General features: G+C 38.7%; 1 protein-coding gene across 1 annotated transcript; it reads right to left on the reverse strand.

The window, feature by feature from the left end:
- Positions 1-406: 406 nt before the first annotated feature.
- Positions 407-7221, reverse strand: ncam3 (neural cell adhesion molecule 3). Its single transcript, XM_084944852.1, has 17 exons — positions 7003-7221; positions 6550-6621; positions 6193-6390; positions 5956-6090; positions 5557-5703; positions 5306-5423; positions 4595-4749; positions 4356-4489; positions 4038-4173; positions 3721-3888; positions 3453-3569; positions 3202-3204; positions 2947-3074; positions 2686-2854; positions 2307-2493; positions 2113-2217; positions 407-2018 (listed from the first exon to the last, which is right to left on the reverse strand). Exons 1-17 carry the CDS (start codon positions 7064-7066, stop codon positions 1976-1978), a joined length of 2079 nt encoding a protein of 692 aa, XP_084800978.1. The 5' UTR covers positions 7067-7221; the 3' UTR covers positions 407-1975.
- Between the last annotated feature and the right edge of the window lie 4622 nt (positions 7222-11843).

Consider the following 11843-nt stretch of genomic DNA (forward strand, 5'->3'; position numbering starts at 1 on the left):
ACTATATAAAACAAAGCACTGTGGCCTGCCTGTCAGGTGGTGTGTAATCTTAGACATGATGGGCCATTCTCACATTGTACAGAAAAAACTGCCATCAGTCATAACTGTGGTCAATCTCATTTTATATTACATGAAAGAAGAAATTCAGATTAGCAGCCACATCATACTCATGCTGATCACACTCACTATTACACAGCACTGCATCTGCAGACAGACTTTTTTCTTTGTTTTCTAGTCCTGATGTTTTCTTCAGAAGTCAACAGATGTTTATGTGACTGGAGTTTATCACATCCTAAACATCCAAACATGAAGAAAGCAACTGAGACTACAGTTTAACTCTGTTTATACACAGCTGGATTTCGAGAAAGATAAAAAGTTGGTATCAAAAAAGTTGCTTGGATATCAAAATACCAACATTAGCTCAGCATACCACGACTGAACAATAAGGTTTTTAATGCTGTAGTCATGTGAGTTATAGTACATAGTACATCTGAATAGTACATCTTGCTTACTTGAAGGATTTAAGTCAGAAATCCATTCAGCACAACCGGAGTCAAAACTTGGTTGATCTGGAATTAAAAACTGCTAAATAAATGTTGTGTTCAGTGACTGTAGAAGCTTTTGGCTTCATTTTTGTAAAGTGGGAGGAAGCGGAGACATGTCATCATTCTTTTTATACATTTACATTAAATTTGAACATGGCGTTCAGTGAGCTGTGGAAACGCAGTCATTTCCATGCAGGGCTTTTTTAATGGAACATATTATATTCTTAAACTCTCTAAATATAGTAGTCAGGTGTTATATGTAACTGTGATAGGCTTAGTCAATAAAGAAAAAACAGGTTTTCTCAGTGTTCATAGTTTTACTGTATGAGATAATTACACCAGGAAAAAGGGAAAAACATTCATTTGGTGAGTAAAAGAGACATACGGCTGCTTTCCAAGTCAAAGTTTTTTATAAAACACAAAGAGAAAGAAGTAACATGTATTTACAAGAATGTACAGTGAAAAATATAATATAAAAACAAACATGCATCGCCTTCAAAAATTCGAAGATACTTCAAATAAATTGTCGTTTGAACAGCTTGCGTCCTGTAATCATTAATTTGGTCATAAATACAAAAATGAGTTACATCAATCAGTTTTGTGTCTAGCAACCATATCATACATGTCGGCTATTATTACAGGTACTTTAAAGAGGGATCTCATTTTAAGGTCCCCTAAGTGGTCAGTGATACTAGCAGAGCTTCAAAACTTTTCCTAAAAAAGTGCTTGAGAACAAAACTGGCTAAAAAGTCCAATTATGTTTTTCATTTTTGCAACATTTCTCATTTAGTCACGGTACCAACACAAATTAGCATACTTTAAATTAAGGTTGGTTATGTGTAGGTTTAGTATATATTGCCCTTTAAATAGTCCACATGGTAAAGTTGTCATATTTGGTATTACATTAATAAGATATTTTGTCATAGACATAAGTTAGTAGAGCTGCCACAGTGCAGTAATAATAAAAAGTTAGTGACAAAAACCAAAATGAACTAGGTCCTCACGCCTGTGTAACATTCAAATGTGAAAGGCAAACCTTTGTTGTGTCTTTATGATTTTTTTTTCATAAATCAAGTGTAAAGTTAGAAAGTAACAACAATGGTTTTAGCCTGTAAACCACAGACATGAGGATTACCCTGTAAAAACAGACAAAGTAACAAAAAAAAAATTCTGCTAATCTCATGTCTGCAGTCACGTATCAACCAGGTCAGCTAGAAGCTTGAGGAGAGGACGGTGCTGTCACGAGAGGCTGCACAAAGAATCGCTGTCCTCTGACTGAAACCGTTCAGAGGTTTGGGTCAGGCCAAAGTCAGCCAGTCCCCTACGGAGTGTTAAAATGTTTGCCCTTTCCCATGGCACCTATCATTACTTCACTTCTTCTTTTGTTGTTTGTAAAGTACATGAAATCTTCCCGTCTTTGTTTTCTTGTCTCATGCATTAATGCTGGGCAGGTCTCTATCAGGTTGGGTTTTCCTGCGAGACAAAAAGAATTAGTCGGTGAGATTCTCAACGCATGTTTATGACATATCTGTGTAGATTTACAGTGTGTGGGAGAAAATTAACGTACTCATTCTTGGTGAGTGGGGCCTTGTCACATTTCCCTTCCTTGAGTGGGACCCCCACCTGCTGCATACTGCTTTTCAGAGTGGACATGCCCTTCAGCTTTACTTCTCTGCAGACAAAACACATAAATATTTGAGTTATGATCATGGAAATATATGATATAAGCTTCATCTCCTCCAGGTTATTCCAAACACTTACCCCTTTTGATCTCCTTCTTCCAGCTTTTTGATTCCTGGAACTTTCTGCCCAAAGAGCTTCACGGCAATGCACATGAGCAGGCCGCAGTGGTTTCTGTAGCAGCAGGTGGCATCGACAGCAATGAATACCACCAGGAAGATGATCATGACGATGCCAACCACAGCGCCTTTGGTCATGCCGCTCTTGGCTGGTGGGAGAGAGGAAAAAGTCTCAATGTGCAAACAGAAAACATTAAACATCTTTATTCTGACAAGAAAATTCTATTATTCAGGTAGATCTGCTGTGATTTTGTATGAGTGTCAGTTTTTCAATGTATAAATTACACTCTGAGAATAACTTCTAGCTCCGTATATGCTGCAGAGCTCAAGAGGCCACATACCAGACTGTTCTGCAATGGTGAAGTTGAATGTGGCAGGTATGGAGGAACCGTTGGCATTGACTGCTGAGACTTCCAGCTGAAAGTTTGAGCCAAAAGCCAAGTCTTTGAGGGAAACAGAGTCAGCATCAGGTGGCATCTGCAGTTCCTTCCACTCAGCCTCTTCTTTATCCTGGTTAAAGACAGCAGAGCAACCAAAGGACTTAATCAAGGGAAATGGGTTGATGGAGACAAACACAAAGACAGGCTCATGCTGTCTCTTACCTGTCTGTATCGAACATTAAACTGCAACACAGGGCTGCCACCATCTACCGTGTGTTTAAGAGGGACAGAGAAGGTGTTGCCCTCTATTTTCATCTCATCAGAGGATAGAACTGGACTGTCAGGTTCACCTGTGGGAACGACGCAAGAAAAACATGAAGAATTCATAACAATATTTAAAACCCGATCACTGCATTTGACTGATTTAGTTAAACTAACATGTCAGGTTAGTTTAGCAAAAAACTGTGAGAACTTTACCTTCTGAGGATGGATGACGGTGGATTACATCATGTGATGAACAGCGTGAGGGAATATCAGGAGACGGAAGAAGATGACATGGAAAAGAAAAAGTAATGATGGCAGATAAGGATGTAGTACCACAAAAACATCAGCAAGCATCCTGCACAGTGTGAACCAGTAATTCATTCACACCTATTTAAATTTATGGAATGAATTAGAGATATAATGTATGCTTTAACTAATATGTTGGTAATGTGTGAAGAACTTACGTATTCCCTGTGTGTGGACATTGTGTGTCTCAGAGAACTTTCCACGTCCCACTGCATTCAGTGCAGAGAGACGTACTGTGTACGAAGTGTACGGCTTGAGGTTGATAACAAGAGGATCTACAAAAAAAACACACAAACAGCATCAGATACTGCACATATTCAAGTCTTACTACTCATTCACTCATTCATAAAACTTTTACTTGTGAGCAGGTGAAAGTGTAAATGATGACTGATGCATATACACGGCTGGAAAGAGGAGGTGTTTTACCTGTAGCCGGGACGGTGTTCTCCTTCCACTGCTCTGTGGGTTTTTCTTTCCACTGCAGGACAAAACTTGTGATGGGTGTTCCTCCACTCACAGGTGTGGTTTTCAGTGAGAAGTGGACTGAAGCTGGACCCGCAGAGACTGACAGGTAGAGAGGTGGACCGGGCTGAGCTGAAGTTAGGGTGTAAAATGAAAAAAATGAAAAAGGGAACAGCAAAACACAAATTAATATAAAAGAAACAGAACATGCACTGGTGTTATAAATAAAGTATAAAGGCACGTTCTCCATTTAACCATATATGACAGAGACAAACTCTTACTGTATACGGCGACATCTCTTGATGCATTTCCAGAAGAACTGATGGCCATGCAGGAATACAATCCACCATCAGAGGGCACCACCTCATCAATCATCAACACATTATCCACCACTCGCACACGGCCTGATGTTGAACTCTGACAGAGAGAAAAAGACAGAAGGTAAAAACATTTTAAAAAACATTACATATATTTAACCATATAACATTATGGGCTCTATCAAATTTTTCAATTCAGGATTAGTGCTTACATATAGGTCCTTGAATTCAGCTACACAATTTGCTGTTTGAATCTAAGTATTTATGTTTATACAGTCTTACCAGTGTTTGTCCATTTTGCTTGTTGAGCCAGTGTAATTCAGGGTGGGGATGGCCGGTCACATTACAGGACACAGATACAGCCTCACCCACCAACACACGCTGCTGCTCTGCTGAGACAAACACCTCGGGGGCCTCTGAAATGAAACACATCGATGATCGTGACACAAACTGCTGAAACAAGATTTAAAAAGAGTTTTTCAAGCACAGCTGTTTTTAAAGTGAAACACAATCAAACCAACCAAAGACATGAAGCATGATGGTAGCGCTGCTCTCAGCAATCTTGTTGGTGGCCGTGCAGACGTACTCCCCAAAGTCCTCCCTCACAACAGACTGTATAGTCAGCTGGCTGCTGTCTGAGTTGAAGTGATGACGGGTGGGGTTAAACTCCACAGGCCTGGAAAAAATGAAATAAATAGAAAATTGCTTATTTTTTTCATGTTAATATGCTATGCAATATGAGATAGTGAGACTGTTTAGATATCAGGAATGGAGAAAACGAGGCCAGGAGAGGGAGGCAGAGATAAAGCTGGAAATCAAAACTGAGCGAGTCCAAGGAACACACACACACACAGCCCCCTTAGACACGTGCACTCTGCTCCACCCGCTGATGCACAGTGTAGATGTCACGCTACATTAGTGACAGAGAGCGTCAGGGGGACTAGTCCAAACATCAACACAACGTGACCCAGTTTCTTTGCTGATTGTACATTTTCCCTCAGCTATGGTGGTAATTAAAACCAATAAAAACAACAACAACATTATTTACATTTTGTGACAAGCATGCATATATGTTAATTAAATAAAAAGGAAAGGATGAACTGTGTGAAAAATCAGACAAGTTTATCTTTAGAGGTTTTGTGATGCCGTTAGACAGAGGAATGTAACGTGCTCAGATCGTGTTCAGCCCATACATTTGATTTTTATTATTAAATCATAAAATGTGGTCTTACATGGTCCAGGTGATGTTGGGTTGTGGCAGACCGTCCACCAAACACAACAAAGAGACGTTAGTTTCAGGTCCAGCCAACACTTTCTTCACCTCTTCTCTCAGTCTCACAGTCGGGGGAGCTGCAGGAGAGAGTTGAGTTTCAGTACATTTTCAGGTGTTTTTTTTGTTTGTTAATCTCATTCTAAAACTCAATGAGGAAGTGATGATAATAATTCAGCCTCATGAATGTGTTGGTGCAAAACAGTCACTTACCATTGACAACAACAGAAACAGAGAGTTCCACAAAGATTGACGGCCTCCCTCTGATCTGAGCTCTGCACACGTATGTCCCAGCATCCTCTCTCTTCACCTTTTCAATACGGAGCGTGTTATCAGACTGCTTACGCATATGCCCTCCCACTGAAGCAAGAGAAGAAAGGCAGAAAAAAATAACTAAAAACTATTTTGATGCAGAAATATTGATTAGAGCAGCTTTGGCTATGATAGTCATACACTAACTTTTGCTTATTACGACTCTAAAGTTTACAGGAGAGTTTGCTTGGGAAACTGAATGTTCACAAAAGGTTCACAAAACGCTCTTTTTAAATCACAAAGCAAGCCTTCATATTGCAGGGTAGCATCAGGTCCTATGTTCCCATTTTTTGCTCTTACCATTAGAGATTTCTTGCCGGTTCTTAAACCACTGAACATCCACCTGTGGCTGTCCAGTCACCAGGCAGGGTACCAGCCCATCTGTACCCTCCAGAAACTCATGGTAGGTCTTAGTGCTTCCAAAGGATGGCCCATCTGACAGAAAAGGAAAAGATTAAGGATAAAGCAACAAGTCCTAGCATACATATTACTGTGTTTAAATTTTAAATGGAAAAAGTGCCGCCAGCTGTTACGTACCATAAACAAACAGCTGTATCTGAACATCATCTTTATGTCCGCTGTCAAAATCGCAGTGGCAGGTGTACCTGCCAACATCCTGCATTCTAGCCTTCTTAATTACCAATTTGGAGGAGGCCTCGTCCAACTTATTCACAATCTCTTCTTCATCTATGTCCTCCCCATCCTTTTGCCAGGTTATTTCTCCCTCTGCTCCAGCTGAGAGGAGAGACAAGAAGAAGGTCAAAAAGAAAAAGAGAGGGAAAAAATATATAATTTGTAGCCTTATTTTAATACCTTCACAAGAGTATAAAGCTGGATTGCAAAATATGTTCATGCTGAATCGTTTCAATTAGATAAGAAATATAAACGACTCACCTTTACACAACAGCAAGATCTCATCTCCAACTTTAAAATCTAGTTTAGTGGAAATGATGCTCATTTTAGCATCTGGAGGAGAAGACAGGAGAGGAGATTGGTTTTAGTCTGGGATGTTTTTCCTCTCTTTGGAAGAAGAAGAACACAGAGCAACATCTCATCCAAAGCAAACACAGTAACAATGTTGTTCCTAAATCACCTATCAGGACTTTTTAGTTCATTGTTAAACATTTAACAGACAGCAGTTGAATGACATGCACAACACATCTCTCCCCAGTAAATCCAGTTTAAACACTCCAACGCTCTGTGGATGTGTCTCTCAATAAAGCATAGTTTTCTTGAATAATTTCATCCTTACACTTCACAGTTTTCATAGACCACAGTCTCAGTTTTCCCACTCTGACAACTCTGCATTTCCACTTCAAAATCATTAAAAACATCAGCAGATCTTACCTGTGCTGTCCATCAGCTGCAGGAGCAGCAAGGCCAATGTCAGGATGCGAGTTGGTTGGTTCATCTTGCTCACCTGTCTGCAGGTTACCGATCTTTCAAACGACAACTGTGCTGTCAGCAAATCAAATAAAATTCAGAAAAATCAGCTAGTCAAAAAATAAATCTGTCTGAGTATGAAACTGACAGGTAAACACCTGTATCCTATCCACCGAGCACCACTCTGAGAGAAACAGGATCTATGTCAGTGGTTATATAGGGGCACAAGGGCAAAAGAGATGAGAGGAAATGAGGAGGAGGAGGGGGGGAACAGACTTCTGGTCTCTCATCCCTCCTAAAACTCCAGCAGAGTCACTTTGGGTCATTCAGGAAGAAAACTGGGATGTGGTGAGTGAATGACGTCATTGCTCCTCTCATCTTTTCCTTAATCTCTCTCTTTTTGTTTTGCTCAAAATGGTCCCCCACGTTCTATTATCTTTATCTCTTTTGTTCATTTTTTTTCACCGCATTCTGCTTTGCTCACCTCCAGTTTCTCGGCCAGTTCAATTCAATTCGGCACGCTCTATCAGCGCATAGGTCACGTGAGCAGTTGAAAATGTGTGACACAGAAAAGCTCAATTTAATAGGTAATCCATGAATGTGCATCAAGAATGGGAAAAATTGCAATTATAGTAGATTTGCTTGTTTATATGTTTGTAAGTTCATTTCATGTGACTGCCTACACTGTAAGAAAAAGTCCTAATATAAAAGTATTTTACTGTGTATTTTACAGTTTTGTTCTGTTCTTCTAGAATATCATTAAATTTACATAAATAGACTGTGATTTCACATTTCAAATGTAAATTAATGTAAAATTACTGTAATGTAATAAAACATAATTTCCTTGTTTTTTAAATGTATTTGTCTGTACATATGCATATTTAGATTGTTAAAATACATTCACAAATGTATCATGATTGCACAAATATTTGTCCGTTATGTGAAGGATTGAACTGTTAAATTCAAATGTAATGCTATGGAAAAATATATAACATGATTCCTATAAACTTTGTTTACATCAAATAATAATTGTTATTGCTATTTAGGGCGATCGTGGCTCAAGAGTTGGCAGTTCGCCTTGTAATCGGAAGGTTGCCGGTTCGAGCTGTCAGTCTGTCCCAGGGCATGCAATCCATTATTATTTAAACCAACTGTTAACTGTATATTTCTGTATATTTAAGTATTATTATTCATATTGCCACATTCATTGACCTTGTTTATAGGTAATTTCATTGTTTGATCATGTTAAAATGTTCCTAATTTAATGTTTAAAAGCACTTGAAAAAGGCAAAATCCCATGTAAAATTAGGGCAACAAACTGTATTGTCATTACTGAAAATAACCGTATTTTTATGGGAAAGTTATTTTCTGTCATTTCATGGTATTATTTTGGTGCCCCAGCTGCCGGAATATTACTGTTTTTCTAGGATTTTTTTTAACAGTGTATGTTTGCCAGTATTGTTGGGTTGGCCTGTTTTAATTCATATTTATCTTCTTTTCTATCTTTTCTTTTGCACTTTTTTTTTTAACACTGCAAAACAACAACATTTTTCTTCAGAATAAACAATGTGCACAAATTAGGCACGGTATTTACATTGCATATATCGCTAAATATACCTCTACATCACATCAGTGTGTGTATGTGCATGCACTGTCCTTCAGTTTGCATTGTGTAAGGACACAATCGTTATCTCATTTTATGGGAATATTTGTATTATTCTCATTACTGAGGAGGCATTAGTTCTTTAAAATCTGGAGTTAAAAAGTTACATTTGCTAAAGTTCACGTTCCCCCTCTCTCGCTCCCTCTCTCTCACCTTCTCCACCCTGTTCCCTCCTTGTCCCTTCAGGCTGCCGGATGAAAGTGAGGGGAGGCAGCCCTCAAGGGAAAGAAGAGATGGAGAAAGATATTTTTATCATTCCATCGTTTGTTCCTCTCATTTAAAGAGGGTCACATTCTTCTCAAGAAAGCGCACCAGACTGCACATACAGCATGGCAACGCTCGCAAGCTGAGATCAACAAACCACAGTGATGCCCATTCTGCTGCAAAGAAAACAATTTCTTAACTTTGCAAAACAGCTCGTATTCTGGGATCGCCTTTGGTAGTGTTAATTGTTGGCTACATTTGATCACAGACCTTGAAAAAAAAAAAGCTTTTGTTTGAGATGTGAAAGCGACGTCAAATCAAAGGAGCGAAGTGTATACAGTGACGAGGTGACATAAATGTTGTGTTTTCACGGGAGAATGGTTTTTTTCTCTTGTAATTCTCAAAATGAGTCATGCCACTGAGCAAGCGTGTGCTACTCACATCAGATTAAAGCAAGAATAAACAATCAGCAGTAATCAATAAAAAGCAAAATGATCTAGGTGCTTTTTTATGCATTGTACTACATGCTCTGTGAATCTATTGTGGTCTGTTAAGTTACTGCTGAATCAGTGATTCTGTTCTTAACAACTTCTGATATATCAAAATGTAAATGCAGTGCCTTTCATGAGAACTGATTAATGTTGTTGACGATTATCTTTAAATCTTATTAGGGTTTAAAATTGTGCATTGTTAAAGGTGTGCAAAGAGTCCTGGCTCCCCACTGGAGCATTTTTAGACCATTTTTTAATGCAGTTACGTTTCAATAAGGCTTGCTTTAAGTGTTCTAACCATCTTTGTGCCTGTGCCCATTTTTAATGTGTTAATTTATTTTGATGTCAGCAAGAATTAGATATGATCTTTGGGATCCAGCCACTGCATCTATAGTGGGTGGATTTAACTATCTATTGCTAACCAAAGTCGGTACAACATTAGTTCATAACTTAGTCCAAATTGGTCACTCTTGGTTTCAAAAAAACAACACGATTGTTTACATCACCATAAATGTGCTAAATTCAAGTGTTGGTCTGCCACATAATCCCATATACTACATGGTTGCCATGTATATGGGACAAAATAGCAAAGACTGTTTGGGCCACACTGTTTGTTTGAGCTGCTCAGTCAGGGAAACCCATGCCTTGAAACTCTTGGTGTACAGTGTTTGTGCTAATGTTCATGTCAGAGGAGCTTGGAGCTCTGCAGTTATTGAGGCAGTGGAGCGCTGCTGACTTTTATGCGCTATGTATCTCAGTGCTCAGAGACTCACTCTGTAACTTTACATTATCTGCCACTTTGTGCCTGAGATTATTGCAATGGTGGATCCTATTGCAGTACTGTGCTGAACTACAGTGAGCTCTTTAGAACGATCCACTATTTCACAAATGTTTGTTCAGGTCCACTGCACGACTAGGTGCTTGATTTCATACACCTGTGGAAATGCGACTGAAAATACTTGGATTCAAAAACTGAGAGACCATGTCGTCCAATACTTTTGTCCACCGAGTGTCGTGGAATCCACTATGACAAAATCAAACACAGTAACTAGCAATAGGGAACACTTTACATCCCTTTTGATCATAACCATAAAGATCGTAATGATGATCAGTGTTATGAACTTAAACGTGTAAAAGTGTACACACATGCACGCATACAGTTTATGCCACTGTGTTTCATCTATGTGATGTTAGTCAAGTCTTGTTCCTTTGGGTCCTATCACTTCCACTGGCCAACTGCCAGCCTGCCTCTCCTTCTTTCCCTTTGATAGCCTATCAGTGTCTCCACACCAACGTCCAGCCAGCCCGTCAAAGGTTGGAGAGCCCAAAGGGGACACCTATCAGGTTGATTATCAGGAGGTGTTATTATGGCTCATTAGAACAGAGTGCGCTCATAACGAGGGCGTTTAACGACGGTGGTCACACACACAGAGATCTTGTTGGCATCATATTTATTTGAGTCTTCTTTTTTTTTTTTTGCTTGATTACTAGCAAAATTTATAAAACTGACAAAAGTCTTGCTTTAATTCATGGTGCTGCTAAGAATTGGTTAGTTCAGGCCCAAGGCGCTATGAAGGCAAAATCCAAAATAACCACACATCTAAGTGGTCACACAAAGATCATGAGGAGTAATGATGTGATTAGCACTGTTGCCTTATAGCTAGTAGGTTATTGGTTAGAACCACGACTGGAGGCCTGCATACTCTCTGGGTACTAGGGTTTCCTCCCATAGTCCAAAGACATGCATGTTAGAGTAATTAGTGAGGCTAAAGCTTAAAGTGTATTAATGCACTGTCAGCTAAAAATGAAACTGTAAGTAGTAAGCATAAGTAAATGTGAGTATGAATTTTGAGAGTACATTACTTGCAAAGAGGACATTAGTTTTCATACCTCCCTAAATATCACATTGTTTTTATTTTGTTTTTTTTTCTAAAGGAAAGTTTCAATATAACAGCTTTAAATACATAAACATATACGTTACCTGAACAGAGAAACTGACTAATCAGTAAACAGTGAACATATATATGTTTGTTTCTTTTTTTTTTCTTTTTTTTTTTCATTTGTTGGTCTCAGCAGCATTTTTTGGGGCTATCTAGTGGCCATAAACTGTTACACATTACATTATCCAAGAGCTTTATTTCTTGCCTGTGAGTTATACATTAACCCAAGACAGTATTTTTTAATATTAACTCTAACACTGTTGACATCTAAGAATTTTTGGAACCCCTCTTTTTGATCTTGTGGCAAATAAACAAATAAACTTAGAACAACAGGTGATTTTGTCAAAAACTCAAAATTGTACTTATATTAATAACTCTCTGTTTAACAAGACCAAGAAGGACTTGGCAGAATGTGTAAAATTTATTTCCATTTGGAACATTTTGCAGAGATTAGTGGGAAACAAACAGATTTAACATCCGGTAACACAGCGTTCCCAGATAAAAACT

Source organism: Perissodus microlepis, chromosome 11 (assembly GCF_051167445.1).
Source record: "Perissodus microlepis isolate ML-2025 ecotype Zambia chromosome 11, ASM5116744v1, whole genome shotgun sequence".
Taxonomy (NCBI): Eukaryota; Metazoa; Chordata; class Actinopteri; order Cichliformes; family Cichlidae; genus Perissodus; species Perissodus microlepis.